The 17,309-nt window shown below is 39.7% G+C and overlaps 1 protein-coding gene across 5 annotated transcripts in view; it reads left to right on the top strand.

Moving 5' to 3' along the window:
- The window catches only part of LOC116321410 (phospholipid phosphatase-related protein type 5-like), a 63,117-nt gene that overhangs the window by 8,449 nt on the left and 37,359 nt on the right, over positions 1 to 17,309 (top strand). For 4 of the 5 annotated variants that reach the window (XM_039613754.1, XM_031741250.2, XM_039613753.1 and 1 more), the window contains one exon: positions 4,459 to 4,569. In XM_039613754.1, the coding sequence (XP_039469688.1) occupies positions 4,459 to 4,569 (111 nt within the window). Of the gene's footprint in view, positions 1 to 4,458; positions 4,570 to 14,421; positions 14,486 to 17,309 lie in introns of those variants that run through there. The other variant, XM_039613756.1, reaches the window with a different exon arrangement.

The following is a 17,309-nucleotide window of genomic DNA, read 5'->3' as shown; positions in this document are numbered from 1 at the left end:
GTGCACAATGAATGCATGGACACACTCCAAACTTGTGAAGTGCCTTCCTTCTCCTCTCACCCATAATGACCATTGATTGGGGAAAGGGCTGACAAGGCAGCAGAGACTCTCACTAAGCCATAAAGTCAGCAAGATAATTGTTGTCAAGGAGATCGGGGAGGGGGCTAAGCTCGATATCTGGGAGGAAAACCAATTGGTTTGCGAGTGAGTAAAATTATATTGAAGATTCCTGAAGCCTTTTGCTTTATGATTGATAATATCAGGATTTCACAGTTCTTGAAAAATGCATTTACTGTGTTAATCAGAGGATATATTGGAAAGCCTTTTGAGGCTCTCCTAAACTTAAAAGAGTAGTAGCTGACATTATTTAGCATGAGCACAGTCATTTGCATGTCACAAACCCCTGAGCAACTCATAAGCTACTCTTCTTACTCTGACTTTTATCATCATCTTTCCCCCCCCTTACCACCTCTTCTCAGTTTGGGGACTGGATCTGTTTTTCTTCAGCGTGTACCTGTTATCCCTCAGTCACTATAATTTCCCATTGCTGAGTCTGCTGGCTTTCACCCCACCCGCTTTATTTCTGAAGAGTTTCCGAACGTCTGCATCAGGACTTTGTCTCGCTCTTATCTCTTACTGTCAGGCTTTTGTTTTTGATCATCGCTCCTCTGTTTCCACTCTACTTCTCCTCCTTTCAACCTCATTTCCCCTCCAATTCTTTTGATTGCCTACCCATACTGGTTTGTGTGCGTGTGTGTACCTGTGTGCATTTTTGATGTGTCATGCAGAGTGTCTTTACAGGCATCCTGACAATTTGGTGAGTGAGCTGGTGTGGATGTATACAACTGTGGTTGTGTGTTTGCTTTGGAATAATCTTTTTGTATTCTTACTGATGTTAGATAATAAATGGTTTCCCTCTTTGTGCTGAGACATGATTATCTATGAAAATATGAAGCACAGGGGTTATCAGCTGTTTCAAAGGGGCCAATTTATTAATGGATGGATGGCACATTGTGAGCATCAGGCAAAAAGTGTCCTCATTATAGTTAATGATCTTAAGTAGTACAACACTTGGTGCCTCTATTGTTCACCGTGAAGATTTAGTCCCAGAAAAGCGTTACCACATCTTTAAAGAAACACATCACCGAGCTGATGAAGTGATAGTGAGTGAAGCTTTCTCTTATGGTAGGAGAAGCGGTGCTCTCACAAGATGAGTTGTGAGAAAACCTTTCCTCAATTATATTTTGGAATTTTCAGGTCCACTTTTTTCATTATTAAATAAAGAAGAATATACTTTAAAAAAATCCCCCCTAAAAACTCACCATGGGAAATGTCGGGGGGTTTTGTGTTTTAGGCCAAATGAAAAATTACTAGTCTGGAGAAGGAGACAAGGAGATGATTGGTGATTGTTTTCCAGTTTGTAATCAAGATTATTCAAAACTGCATGAAAATTTTAGAAGAGGCGGGGCTGGGATCGACAACAAAGTGATTTCTGGAGTTGATTAATGATTTATTATCTTTACAAGACAGGGCAGCTTATATATTTTCATGTGATGTATATTTTCTCAAATAAATATCATAATTAAATAAGAGAAATTAGAAGGCACTTTCTTGTATGTCTTCAAGAAAACATCATACTCTTATCACAGTCCAAATATCCTTCTGGACCCAGGGTCTCAATTCATGCATGGTGCAGAGGGCATTTTCAGCCTTGACTGTAAGCAGTCAAGACTCAGACTGCTCTTGTTGCAGAAGAAGATGTGTGTAAAAAAACCACTTTGACTTGGTAAAGGTAGGTTCAATCTACTTTATATACCACAGAGTTAATCCACAATTTTATATCTTAATTTTTTAGTTATATATTCTACAAAAGAAGTACTCATTTTTATATAAGAAAGTGTCCACCTATCCATTTTTTATCTGTTTATCCAATTCAGGGTTGCATGGGGGCAACAACCTGGGAGCCTATCCCAGGGTGAGAGGCAGGGTGCAACTTGAGTAGGTCACCCGTCTATCACAAGGCTAACACATAACCATTCCCACTCACATTTACATCCATGGCCAAGTTAGAAACACCTGTTAACCTAACCACATGCATGTCTTTAGACCGTGGCAGCAGCCAGAGATAACCCACAGAGACATGGGGCGAACACAGAAACTCCACACAGAAATCCCCAGACTGGATTTGATCTTTCTCACTGTGAGATGACAGTTTAATCACCACTCTAGTAACTGAAGGAAATTTAAAAGCAACTAAACATCCTATCTCTCAGAACTATAAAGCAGCATAAAATGAAAATCAATAGATCATGCAAATACACCACTGTATAAAAGTCTTGTGCCGCTTGTCATTTGTTTATATTTTGCCAGGAAAATAGAAAATGGTGCATTTATTCAAATGTAGAAATATAAATGAAATACAGTAAATGGTACAAAACAGAGTTTCTACAATTCTAATGAGCTTGAAAGTCAATATTTAATATGAATACAGCCTGATCTCTTTTTTTTTTTTTTTTTTTTTTTTTTTTTTTTTTAAACCTGTCCCGTTTGGTTCTTTTGCCATATTTAATATGAATACAGCCTGAACTGTCTTAAACAAGCTTTCCCTGAGACTATTTAAAGAAATAAGAAGAAAGTTCTTGAGGCTTCTTTAAGGACATTCAAAGCTTTTCTTTGGATGCTGGCTGCCTTTTGTTCTGCTCTCTGTCAAGGCGATCCCACGCTGATTCAATAATGTTGAGGTCCGGGCTCTGGGGAGACCAGTCCATGACTGATAGTGTTCCAGTGTGTGGTTTTCTATCCAGTATGTGTTCGGGATCATTGACATGCTGAAAGATGATGTCAAGCAGGCACTTTTCAGATGGTATTTCATGGCAGATCACAATCTGACAGTACTTTCTTCAATTTTGACAAGACCAACACCACTGGCTTAAATGCAGCCCCTAACCTTAACAGAGTCTCCACCATGTTTTGCAGATGGCTATAGACAGTCACTGCTGTATCTTTCTCCTAACCTCCTCCATACAACAATGATTTAAAACAACAAGTTTAAATTTGGATCCATCACTTCATAGGATGCCACTGATTTTCAGTCCAGTTTGTGTTTAATTTGGCATCCCTCAGCCATTCACCCTGTTTCACTTTCTTAAGAATGGCTTCTTGACAGCCACCTCGCCACTAAGACCTTTTCTGATGATATGCCAGGCTTTCAGCTAATAGCTATTTCAGAATCACCTTGTTGGTGCAAAAATACTGTTTATGCCTGTTTTATCCCAGGTATTTTTGTAGAATCAATTAGAAACTTTTTTTTTTTTTTTGCAAAGAAACATAATAAAGTGTCTTAACAGTAAAATGTTAAGGACATTTGTTTCTTTGCAAAGTTGTCTGTTATCTGTAGACACAACACAGGTTCATATTCTGATATGCCTTTTTAAAGCTTGAAGGTGAGTGTAAGTAGCTTAGCAAAAAAGGGTCAGTTACAAAGTTATAAAATGCACGAGAACTATTGTTATTAGAAGTAAAGTAAAGAGAAATGAGGGGTAGCTCAAAAGGTTTGCACAACACTGGATCTGAACTGAACTTCAGCAGCATGCAGTACTTTTTTAATGTATTTTGTTGTGTTTGAACATTGCTTTATTGTAAAGTTTATTGCAGTCTGATTATTCTGCATTCTCTGAACAAAAACAGCATAAAATGATTTTTTTAGCATGCTGACCTCTTTCTCTATGAGTAAGGCCTTACAGAGGTTTTCCTCCAGCATATTTTAAAACAATATATTTGAAACCATCAAAGGATGTAGTGATACATAAAAAACTGTACAACAATCCTCTATACAGTCTTTTCCTCAACAGTCCACTCTATGATTGGCACTATGTTAACTACCGCTTACAGACTTTTATCGCCCAGAACTATTTAGTGACTCATTTTAGTTACAAAGTTGAAAAAAGTGACCAAACTGAAGTGTCAGTCTCTTTGATGGGTTTCTTTTGTGCAAATACAACATTTCAAACCAATTATTAACCACTGTGAAAGCTTAATATTGACTCTGACTCTGTCCAAAATTTCCTCAATACACGTGAGACAACGTGAGGTCAGTGTGTATACAAATAGTCAGTGTAAGCCAAACATTCAGGCTTCAAACTGCTCTAAACACTCAGTTTCAGATCATTTTCTCTACTCTTGGTTCTGTATGATGACAGTGAGAGGCAATATTGCCACAGTGCTCAGAGCCACAGTCCTGGCTATAGAGCACTGGCCCCCCACCTACCTGCTGTTCAAACCTATTTGTTTGCAGGGGGCAGCCAGTCAGTGGAAAGCAGTGAGGTGAGGAGCTAAAGCAGCTTCTTTCAGACAGTGGATGAAGCGAGTAGCTGCACAAAGGCTCAGTATAAGGATTAGTTCAACACCATAAATCCAGTAGACTGAAGCTATACAGAGACTTTTTCTTTTCCCCAACAGATGATGGACAGTCGCCTGTCAGCACAGGAGAGGACGATGAGGAACCTTCCTGAAGACAGAGGCTTTCAGAAAACCAGCACCTACATTGTGCCCTGCTTCCTCTTTGTGGAGGTGAGTGTGACTGTTAAGGCACGTTTTCTTCAACATTTCAGCACTTTGGTCTCCTGCTGTGCTCATCAGGCTTAACTCACAACAGGCCATTTCAGCTTGATTTGGCCTGAACATCATTTGGAAGCTATAACTGAAAGAAATCTACAGCAATCTAAAGTCTCCGAGGTTTAATGTGTTTTATGCTGTGGAACAAAATGATGTGCTGTGTACCAAGCGCAGTAGAAATAAAAAAAAAATGTAAAAAAAGGTCAGCTGTGTATTTAGGTCTTGTTGGAGATTTTAGAAACCTCTGGAAGTTGGAGTCACACAGAGGAAACGGATGGAGACATAAAAGCACATTTTACAGACGTCTGCTGGTGGATGTTCTCTTCGCTTGCTATTCCCTCACCCCTGCATCGCTTTCTTCAGTCTCTTCCTGTGTTTCTCATGGTGGATTAAGAGCAAAATGTGTCCCTTGGGAAAAACGCATGAATTGGCTGAACCACTTTTCAATTCAGTGACTCTCGAAAGAAGTGATTGATTTTGATTAAACTGTCACAAATGGATAATTACCCCCTCGTCCATGAGTCCGTTTAGTGATAACATTCAGCACGATGGTGAGGGGATCTGTCACAAAGACCTTTTCCCTCATATGTTCCTACTCTTCCCACAACTCTTCTTCTTTCCCTGTAATCCCTAAATGACCCGGTGAAGCGCTCATGGATCAAGCTGCATTTCCTAATTAATTGGCCTGATTAAGAACGGAAACCCAATTAGCCTGTGCTACTGTTAACATGCTCCAAGCCTGAGGATTCTCAGACTTACAGCAGAAATAGCAAAATATGCTAAATTAGCACTTTTTAGCATTAAAATAAGGGTCTTTGCATTTAAATTCAGCCTAAAAATATAATTTCTTACTCTTACATGAGATCAAATATTAATGTTTAAGGTTGATGAAAGCTGTTTAGTCAAATAGTGCCATAGAGAGCTAACTAGAAATTGAGGTTTTCCAATTGACAATAGAGTCTCCAGTACGGCCCTGTATCCTAAAAATGATATTCCTAAACAAGTAATGTGCATTTTTAAATTGAGGAAAGCATTTTTTTGTGTGTGCGTGTGTGTCACCAACATATCTTTGATCTTTGTGTTCTTGCTTTCATACTGTCTCCCCTTTTAAGGAAGCTAACACGAAATTGGGACAGTGTCGGGAAAATCAGGCCCAGACATTGTCCACAGGTTCCCTCTCTCATATGCATCACACAGTAGGCGCTTCGCTGTGTCAGATGTGCTCTCACTACTGGAAATACTCAATTTGGATTTGGCAAGGGGTAGCGCCTGGAGCAAAAGCAAAAGCTGTTTAATGTCTGATCCAACTGATGGCTACTTACATACAGCTTTTTGTGCCTAAACGTAATCAAACGGCGAGCGAAAATGAAAGTAAACAGCAAATTAAAACAGACTTAAGTTAAAGACACTAAAGTAAGTGAAATAATGACAGCCCCTTTAAATGAACCCTAGTCTCACGGATTATGTTGCCACCATTCTGCTTAACCGCCCCCTCATGCAGTCTTTATTGATCTTTTAAATTATAAGGTGTTTTGCCGGAGAGAAAATTGGTTTCTCTTGAAACATCACTGAGAAAGCAGTTTAGTTATATGGGAACGTATTTTTATTTTTATTTTTTTGGAGACTGCTTGGCTGTTCAGTCAAGCAAAGAGCTGATGATGTATACGGCCATTTTTCTGAATTACCAACTGAGACAAACTTAAACTATCACTAATGTTGTGAAAAGGTGGTCTCTTTATGGTATCCATCCATCCATCCATCCATCCATCCATCCATCCAACCATCCAACCATCCTTTTTCTTCCGGTTAGCCAGCTGTCATTGGTTGAGAGGTGGGGTATACCTTAAACAGGTCGCCAGTCTATTTCAGGGCTGTGGATTTGTAGTTTAAAAAAAATTAAGTTCAAGCTGACTCTTTCTTTTCTACACGACCCAACCTCTTCACCTGAATCTCCAAAAGGATTTTCCTCAGCCTTGTGTTTCTTCTCTCTCTATGTTCCAAAACACAACAACCTCTTGAGATGTGACTATAACTTTTTTTTTTATCTGGTCTTTGTGCCTCAGCCAACACACGGAGCCTGCACTGTTTCTACGCACACACCTCAGTTACCTCTGCATCTCTTTATAGCTCAAATATCTCGCGATCCCTGCAGGTTTACACGCGGCCTTAAGCTTGCTTTTATTTTTCATTCATTGCGCTTTAGCATTCGCTCATTCTCGGGATCCTCCTGAGGACATGTTATAATGATTTTCCGCCTTTTTTAATTTTTATATAGTGCGTTTGTAATATCTCTAGGCTTGAATCTGTCACAGGTGCTCTTCGCCTCCTTCTATATTCTCTTTGATGGTCTCCTGAGTACTGCCCAGTCATTCTTTACCTCTCTGCATTACTCCTATTCAGCACTCAGTCCCTCGAGTAATTACTGTACGTTGTTTGTACCATAGATCTCTCCATTATTCCCCTTTGATTGTAAAGCTTCAAGTCTCCTCCTCCCACTCAAAAGCCTGTCTGCTATCACAAAGTCTCTATTCTCCTCATTTTTCACCAACACTCTGTCCGTGTTTTCCCGTGAGTCTCCATCGTTTCTTGGTATTTCTTTGTGTCGCTCCTCTTGGTTTTGTTCGTCTGCTCCTCCTCAGGATAGATTTTTGTTTTTGTAGACCTTGTCCCCAACCTTACCTCGTATCAGAATGGAGACAGGAGGGCATTACGTACCAGGGGGTGAGCACTTCTTCCCATTTTTGCCACCTTATTACCCCATTTCTGAGGATTCCTCTTTTTTTCAGCTCAGAGATGGATCTGGAGATGGAGATTTGGTCTGACTTTAATGACTGTATATGCACCTGAATGAATCTGCGTGCATTACAGTAGTTTAATAAAGAGCGTTTTAAAATTAAATTCCCCCCTCTGCTGCATTCAGACTAAAGCAGCTTGCTGTAGCATAGCTCCCCCCGGAGGGCACACTCTCCTTTGTTGTTACATTAGCATCTCATTACCCATTTCTTTTCAATCCAAACGCCCAGTCTTATTTCCCTTCCGCTCTTGTGATCGTGTTGCCGATTCCCTCTCTCATTTCACCGTTTTCCCCCACAATCTAACTGTCTGTCTATCACTGTCTGCCGCTCTATCTCGTTTATTCCTTCCTTATAATTTTATTTATGACGATGGCCCTTTTCCTCTTACTCAGTCAGTCTCTCTGTCAGTTCGTCACTCCTTTTTTTGTTTTTTTAAAGGCCTGTCTACCACATCTCACCGCACTTGTCTGTATTTCTCTTCCCCTGTGATCGTGCTCGTGTCGCCCCCCCTTTAGTGATTGTTTTTTCCCTCTCTCTCTCCCTCTGCTTGATTAAAATGTGAGAACTGGCCCTATCACTTTCCTGTTAAAACAAGAAAGCGTTTACACCATTTTCCTTTAAACTGCATGTGATGAAAACAACATAATGGACAGCAGATTAGTCGTCCTCACTCGCCGCTCTATCTCTCCGTCCTTGTTGCTCTCTTTTGTTTTTGCTTCATGCTGCTTCTGCAGCTGTGAAGCCACACAAGAGGCTGGTCTGGGGCCTAACAGAGGCACGGCTTCAAAGGATCCTCTTTAAAAAGTCATTTTGATACGACTGGCTCCTGACTTGCTTTAGACACTGGTGGGTGGGAGGAGGGCTGTTCTTTGGTGTGATCTAGGCCAGGCGGGCCTACTGTGAAAATCTGTACTGAAGTCGAGTTACATAGTATCGAAGTGGGAGTGACTACAAATTGACTGTTCTCACTGCAGCCGTCAAATAGCAGTGTTGTATCAGCTGCAACAATAGTAAAATATGATAATTATTACTGTCAACTGTTAATGTGCTGTGGTTATTAATTCGTGGCACACAGCTTGTGAAGCGTGCGCGCAGGCTTTCCAGCTTTACTTTTCGGCCAGCTCGGGCTCGCTAAGCTTCCTCCTCTTCGCTCCTTCCTCACGCCTCGTTGGCTGCATCCTCCTGTGGCATAGCAAGTTCTGTAAAATAAACAGACTGCTCAGCATCAGACCACATAATATTTCAGGTCTGCAGCTTATGCTGTCTGATGATACTCTGAGGTGTTAGTTCATGTCAGCTTGCAGCTCTCATAGCTGAGCTTTTCTGTAGATACCCCAGTATGTGCTCGCATAGTAATTTTTTAATAGTCAGTAATAGATTCACTGGCCATCTAGTTATATACATCTTACTTGCACCCGGTTGAACCTCTATTGCTTTCAAATTTGCCTTAATTCTTCATGGAATAGATTCAACAAGGTGTTGGAAATATCCCTCAGAGGCATTGGTCCATGTCGACATGACAGCATCATAGCTGGCTACACACCCACGATGATCTCCTGTTCTACCATATCCCAAGGTCTTCTGTTTGATTGAGATCTGGCGACTGTGGAGGTCTTTTGAGTACAGGGAAATTATTGTTGTGTTCAAGAAACCAGTTTGAGAAGCTCAGTCCATCAGTACATGGACATAGTTTGATGTGTAAGAAAAAATATCCCCCACACCATTACACCATCACCATCCTGAACCACTGATACAAGACATGTTTTAATGTGGTTTACATCAAATTCTGACCCAACGATTTAAATGTTCCAGCAGAAATTTGGTCTGGACAAGGCAACATTTTTCCGGCTTTCTATTGTCCAATTTTGGTGACCTCATGTGAATTGTAGCCTCAGCTCATAGGAGTGACATGCGGTGTGGTCTTCTGCTGCTGTAGCCCATCTCCTTCGAGGTTTGACATTCTGTGTTGATTCTCATCTGGACGCCGTGTTTGTAACGAGTTACCGTTGCCTTCTTGTCAACTCAAAGAAGTCTGCTAATTGTCCTCTGGCATAATCAAAGCATCTGTGCCCAGAGAACTGATTTCTCTTTTTTGGACCATTCTCATTAAACTACAAATTCAAAGTCAAATTTAAAGTGGTCAGAGAGGCTATTTATTAAAAGTTTTAATAAATAGGTGCATTTATATGCAACTGTGCTAATTTACATCCTTAATCCTAAAACATACTGAGGATATCTGGCAAGTCACAAATTTGTTGATATTGAAAGTTCAAAACATTCACAGGCGCCTTTGCTTTTTCTTTCTAGTGAAACAGTTTTCACTTGTAGCATCCAAAGCAAGACAAAAGTTTTAATATTTAGGCTCTTGGTTGGTTAAACACTGCTGTTTTTACGCATCAGTTTGTTTACATGCATTGGGGAGTGTTCGTGCATATGTAAAAAAGTTGTGCAAAGCCTTTTTGTGTCTCAGAGGGAGCTGCGTGAAATGACTTGTCTGAAGCGATGTCACTGAGCCGGTTGTTATTTGAGTGCGACAAGAATGAAAAATTTAAATCTCTGATTCTGCTGCATCTGTTTTGATCCTTTGTCCATCTGTGACAGTGTTACAATGCGGTGCTAAAACAGTGGAGTGCTCGCCTAATCATAATTTAGATCTCTGAAAAAGACTAGCTCCTTCTGATATTTTCAGTATTCAGAAAAATAGAGACGCTGAACTCATTCCAAAAAGATGGTTTCATCCCTTTTAGAAAAACAGAGCATAAATATCACCATCATTTCTGGGGGCAGTACTGATCCTGACAAATACAGAGCAAACTTCTCTTTTGTTTCATCCATGTTGTTGAATTCAGCCCCGGCATCAGTTTGCTTGTTAATATGTTATGTTACTCAGGACAGACACAAATCTAGCATCGTTTTACCATTTCAGTTTTTAAAAACAAATTCTCTAGCCTAGCCTAGTTTGCTTTAATAATAAACAGTGTTGCTAATACATCAGACCGACACTTGCCTCCACCAAAGCCTTCTCCTTACATGCGCTCACTTCATCCACAGTCCCTGCTGCGTATGACATCATCTCAGTACATCTTCTACCTTCAGGCAATGTGCTTGATATATCTTTTGCTTTTTTGTAAATATTTCTTTTTGGTTCATTTGTGCTAGGAAGAAGAAACACAATATTTTCTCAGATACAAAGTAATAAACATGACTAGGCTACTTGTTGCCTGCTTCATTTTTAGTCTCTATTGCAGCAGCTTTGCATGATTCCCAGTTCAAAACAATCCCTGTTTAACCTGTACTGAAGTCTTGCCTGAAACAAGCCACTTTAGCTTCTCTTCTTTTAAGGCTTCCATTAATGACAGGTTGATCATTGGCTGATGGAAGGCAACCTTTCTTTAAAGAGTTGTTGTCTGACTCAGACTGAACGCAATCGCTCTGAGATTGGCAATGGTTGGCAAATAATTGCCTTCTAATTTATAAATGCAGACAGATTGCCCACCCTTTGCAACTGATCTAATCCAGTCTGCGCCAGTGAGTGCAAATCATCTGTGACGTGCATCTGCGTAAAAGGGGACCTGACTCAATTTGTTGCCAGCTGGTTTTCCTCCTATGTCAAACCATGTCGTTCACTATGTCATTTTGCAGTTAAACTATTTGTGGAGGAACTTCTCCACAAATAGAAGTTTTCAGCTATGTGAGGTTCTGTCTGACTCTCTTTGTGTATGTAGACGGAAACAGATTTGGAACAGACAGCAACAAATTTGCAATTTTTAACCATTTCTCATAGTTATTCACTGTATTTCACAAACAGATTGCAAGTAATTGCCATCTTGACCCATTTTAATTGGAAACTGACAGCAGACTGACTCCGTGTTATCGCTGTCATCACCAAAGCTGCTTTGTAGACCGCATTTCAAAGGTAACAATGAGTCAGAGCTGTGTGCTTGAGATGACCATCTCATCTCATCTATTGCTGTCAGTTTATATATGACAGAAATTAAGAAAAAGCATAAAGTGTCCCCATTACCTGTTCCATTAGTGTTCCTTTTCATACATGCTTTTAGTCCAGCTTTACTTAAATTAAAACGCTCCAGTAGATTAAACGTTATTGCTAAAGTACTGTACATCCCCGTAAGTCGTTTTGTAATAGTGCTAATGATTGCCATTAACTTCTTTTTAACTTTGTTATGATCCATTTATTCACAATCAACATTTCCTCATGCCACAAAGGAAAGAGAAGAAAAAAATTAATTCAGTTTCGTAACATCCCTGAGCACATTAACTTTACACTAGAGCGTCATACTTTCCTGGTAATTTTTGGGTGCCTGCACAGATTCATTTTTCTACGTCCCCTCCCTCCTCAAGACACACACATACTCCCATGAAGACACTGTAACAGTTCATTGGCACATCATTCTCTCCCTAGTTTTCTCCTCATTATCTCCATGAATAGCACCTGCCCGCCTGTCTGCTGCTCTGGGATTTCTCAATATTCTGGGTGGATGTTTGAAACACTTGTTAGCTGTGCTGCTTCCCACCTTTTATCCCTTTAGGGAGGGAGGAAGAAAGGGATGGGAGGAATAGAGATCCTGTACTGTATGGATATCTCAGTATACTGTAGGTCCCTGTCATCTGCAGGTAATCAGTAGAGTAGCTGAATATCTGCAGCAGCATCAGAGCTAACTGTTTTAGAAATAGAACAACAAGATGCTGGAAAAAGACTTTCAATAAAATCTGTGTCTAAGATATAATCTTTACAAACTCTTCCTTCTATTCTGAGCTACACGTCATTACAGGAGTCAGATATAGAGGTTGGCTCTCAGTGCTGGTTATCCTACATGTAGCTCTAAATAAGGTCAGCTTAATTCCTAAATTGTACACTCTTTTTCCAGAACACATTAAAATCAAGTTAGATTTAAATTATTCTGCAAAAGTGCTGTTTTTTTAAAGGCTGAAATTCTAATAGAAAAGGGGGATGCATGTCAACTAACTGTTTATTTTTAAAAAAGCAAATACATGTGTATATTCATAAGCAAGATAGCGTTGGCATAAAAACCTTTAACTGCACTGTAGGCTTTTATTCTGGCGGCGTGTTTGTGCGAGTGAGCCTCTTCCTTTTATTCCTCCCTGTTTGTAAGATGCGGGGGCATGTGTGCTTGAGGACTGGGGATTTTATAGAATTATGTGATTGTTCTTTGGTGTGTAGCAGTGAACATTTAAATGCACTATTCATGGATATGTAGTCCACTGGCACGAGGAAGCTCTAAATGCATTTGTTTGCTATGGGGAGAGAAAGAGAGAGAGCGAGACAGAGAGCTGAAAGAAAAAAAAGGGGTGAGGGAGCCAGTGAGAGACTGTGGACACAGAGAGACAAAGATATTCTGACAGTGAGGATGATTGAGAGACATAAAAGGAAATGCAGCGAGAAGGGGAGACACAGAAAGCGTGGGTTTGAAAATTATTGAGGAAAGATGTTTTTGACAGATAACGGGAAAAGGGGGGGAGGGAAGGATGGGTGATTTTAAGATAAATAAACCCATCAGAGAAACAAAAGCACTGGGAGAAAAGAGAGAGAGAGAGAGACGGGGAAAAGAGTGGAGGACATGTGGGTGCCCCCCGCCCAAAAATAAAATAAAATGATTTGATCCTCTTCATTTCCCTTGTTCCCTTTTTTTATTTTACCTCACTCTCCACTTCACCCTCTTTCACTCTCATATATCCTCATTTACTCTCTTGTACCTCCTCTCCCCTGTTTTCCCCTCCTCCCTGCTTCCACTCCTAGTTTTATTTCCCAGTGGCTTTGCCCGGCCGCACTCTGTGATGTACTAATGTCTCATTAACTCTTTTATCTGTCTGTTTATCTTCTTCCACTTCCACTAACCCTAACCCTCTGCTGCTTCTCCCAGTGCTCTGTTAAAGGCTCTATCCCTCTGGCTTGACCAAGGTTTTCCATCTAATCCATCTTGTAGTCCTCTTGCTCAGTGTGTTGTAATACAACCCAGTGACACCAGGCGGCAGTCAAGCCCATTCATTTGCTAGTTATCAATGCTGATTATGATTTCCTTTAGTGAGGTTTTTTTGACTTTGTTATCACATATAATCACACTCATCTATTTAACAAATATGTTTTTAAGGCTCAGTGTCTCAGTGATGTATCGTATTGGTGCTCTGCTTGAGCCGTTTCTGTCCCAGAGGCTGCATGCGCACGACACCTTTGCTTCTTTTTATCTGGAAATCTGCTGAAACTCATAGAGACGCACAGATCGAGATCTCAGCTGCTGTAAAATATTTAGTGGCTCCAATCACGTGAGCGAGTAATCATGTGGCTCATCAGGAAAAGAGGAGAGGTGTTGCTGCCTCGTCTCACTCTAATTTAGGTGAAATGTTTTCAGTGAAGCTCTGTGAGTGTTGTAACTCTGAAGTCATCTGAAGCCGTGCAAATATAAAAAGCGTTTCAGCTGAAGATGCCAGCTTTTGGTTTAGAGGTTAATTTGTTTGGATGTGTTTTTAATTGTGGCTGATTAATGTTGGCACATTAAAAAAAACAGACCATTTAGGTGTTTAGTAGCATATAATGAGAAGAAGGTTAAACTTTATGAGAAACACCTTCACAAGCTAATGTGTGCCAGATATTTTTGCAGAGATCATAATGATTTGTTTTTGGTGACATTATTAAAATATGTTCATTCAGTTATATTATGTATACAACTGTGGTCGAGGTTAAAGGAGGTATTATTGAGGACCTAATGTATTTAACAATTCAATGAAAGATTAAAGGGACAGGACAACAAAATATCAAGCTAATAATTTCCTTATGAACTAAATTTACATATTTTTCTTCTGCCCTGTTGTGATGTTCATTCACATAGACTGTTTCGGTGTGGGTTGTCTGGTTTTGGAGTTATCTGCTGCAAAAATGTTTGCTTTCTCTTTAATATAATAGAACTAAATGATACTTGTAACGTGATATGTATCATCTAGAAACAATTATCTTTCTGCTGTTTGCATCCGCCAGTTAAAAGAAGCGTGTAACAAGCCAATATTACCAGTCAGCTGAGGGAGGCAGTCAGAGGAAGAATGTAAGTAAATTTGATTATGGGTTGAACTGTCCCTTTAAAAGCATAAAGCATGCTTAGATACATACTTTATATTAGACAAAAACAGAGTTTGTATAGTTTTAACAAGCTTGAAATTAAATATTTGATATGTCTTTTTTCTCCAACACAGCCTTAACTCTACTGGGAAAGCTTTCTTCTCATTTCTTTAAGTAGTCTTCAGGAATAATTCTCCACGTTTCTTGGAGGTGATTCAAAGCTCTTCTTTGGATGTTGGCTGCTGTTCTGTTCTCTGTCAAGATGATCTCACACTGCTTCAGTAATGTTGAGGTCTGGGCTCTGGGAAGGCCAATCCATGATTGATAGTGTTTCATTGTGTCTGTTGGATCATTGTCATGCTAACAAATGAAGCTGTTGCCAGTCAGATGCTTTTCAGATGGTATTGCATAATGGATCAAGATCTGCTTGTACTTTTCTGCATTCATAATTCATCAATTTTTAATAACATCTCCAACAACACTGTCTGAGAAGCAGCCAGAAACTATGACAGAGCCTCCACTGTGTTTTACAGACAGCTGTAGATACTCACGTCTGGCATCTTCTGTATATATTGTTATATACAGCCTTTTCTCCCTGCCTCCCTTCCTTAACAAGGGAAGCCCACCCTTCCACTAAAACCATTTCTGATGAGGCTTCAGTCAACAATAGAGATAAATGTTTCAGGTCTTGTGTCAGGTCTTTGCTGGATTTTTTTTCCTATTTCTTAAGGACATGACTTCCAGATGCTGTTTATCTGCTGCAGATAGCTTTTTAGGCCTGCCAAGGACACACTGCACGCTGCGCTGAGATATGCCAAGTTTTCAGCTAATAGCTATTTGGGAATCACCTTGTTGGTGCAAAAATACTATTATATGCCTGTCTAACTGTGTTATGTTTGGCATTTTTTGTAGATTTGTTTAAATAATTGGGAACAAATTCTGTGTTTTTGCAACAGGCTGCTAAGTTTTCTGTTATTTGTAGATCCAATACTAGTTCGTCCCTTGAGTTAGGGGGCTTTTTCATGCTTGAATGATTCATGGGTCAGTGATAAATGACAAAAAAACTACAGCCTGGACTGAAAATTAGTGGGAAAAAAAGCATTCAGTTAGAAAACCTGGAGAACTAAGAGCAGATTAAAAAAATTACAATAAAGTCTGGCTCCTTGGAAGCAATGAATTGAGACTTTTCCAAAGTAGATTTTATTGCAGAACATTTACATCCAGTTACTCAGGTGCACCTAATATGCATGAGTCAAAAAAAAAAAAAAAACCAACATAACTAATTTATATAAATGAAGTTTCAAATGTGCAAAACCATATTTAAAATATAGAAAATTATCTCTTAAATGTAGGCTTACTCAGCTTCACTCGTGCTCATTATGACTCAGTTATAGTATAGAGTGTATATTCATTTAAAAACATTGCAGACCTGCTGTTAGCAAAAAGCAGCAGCATGCCTCCAGTTCATCCTGAGCGCTGTGACATTTGTCGTCTTGCAGCAGGACGCTGTCATCTCGTCACCAGCCTCCATCCACACATTCTCACCTTCTGTAAACATGTTTGACTTTAGCAGTTGACTTTTCTGCCATCTGGCTGCTCCACACAGGCCGACGGTAGACATGCAGCAGTTATGTGCGAACTCACAGTTTGGCCCCAGGAGACATTAGTGATGCCCACTCTATTTTCACCTCTAGTTTCCCTACCCATAATGCACCATTATTGTCACATTTCATTTTCCCCCTTTCCAGTTAAAGGGCTTTTAGGGGAAGGAGATTTTCCTCATTTTCTGTCACATGAGTCCTGTATTAGTCTCTTTGATTTCTTGCTTTTACTCCCTTTGAAGTGCAGAGGTGTAAGCATTAAGTCTTAATTACATGGTCTGATAAGTGATTTCAGTTTACTGGGTCAGATGGAAAGAGGTCAAGCTCTTGAATCTTTTGCAATTTACAAATCTGATTTAATCCCATGGCTAAATTTATCCTGACAGATTTTAGTATCTAAGTCAAATTGGGTTTTATTGCATAACAGTGTAATCCCTTTTTTTCATCATCGTTTCTGCTGGCAACATTGTTCCAGATTCTGAAGCAGCAGGCTAGAAATAACAAATCTATGTGATTCATAAACAGGGATGCCTATTCCTGGCTGTGCTATGATATTTACTGTACAGTACAGTACGGCTGCTTGGATCTTTCTTATTTCAAAGATTTACAAGCATATAGTTGTGTTTGCATGACAGTAGGCCTTTCAAACCTCACTGTCCACCAAGACTTGAAAAATGCATGAAATATTTAGTTTCTTCATATTTGATTTTTTTAATCTTTTTAAATATGTGAACAGAAGCCATTGTCTTATTTCCTGTCGTTGAACTGGCATTCAACGTTTCAAGGCTTTAGTGTTTTATCCATTATAGTCTCTGAAAGATTAATTTCCCATCTCTTGAAACAGACTGACAGAGCACTGAAAGGAACACGCTTTGTGGCATAAAACCAACTGCTAATTTTCACATTCAGAGAAGATAACAAGCAAATTTATTTAGACCTTTTTTTTGTGATAACATATGTGATAGCCACAGACTTTCTCTGCCCTCTTGACACTATAATTATGTGGATCCATTTCTTATAGAATATATATAATAGTAATAGTAAACCAACAACTTGTCACTCTACACTTGGCACACTATCATTATCCTCCATATCCATGATTGTTAACAAGTAATAACACTGAAAGTGAAGTAAGTCAGCAGTTAGTGATCACTCACTAGTCGGTATGATGGCTGATTGGCTCTAAGGTGTGTGAGCGACACAGTTTGT

The sequence above is a fragment of the Oreochromis aureus genome, linkage group 6 (genome assembly GCF_013358895.1).
Source record: "Oreochromis aureus strain Israel breed Guangdong linkage group 6, ZZ_aureus, whole genome shotgun sequence".
NCBI classification, from domain to species: Eukaryota; Metazoa; Chordata; class Actinopteri; order Cichliformes; family Cichlidae; genus Oreochromis; species Oreochromis aureus.
Note: the sequence above shows the minus strand (reverse complement) of the source record. Positions and strands in the feature narration are given on the sequence as shown.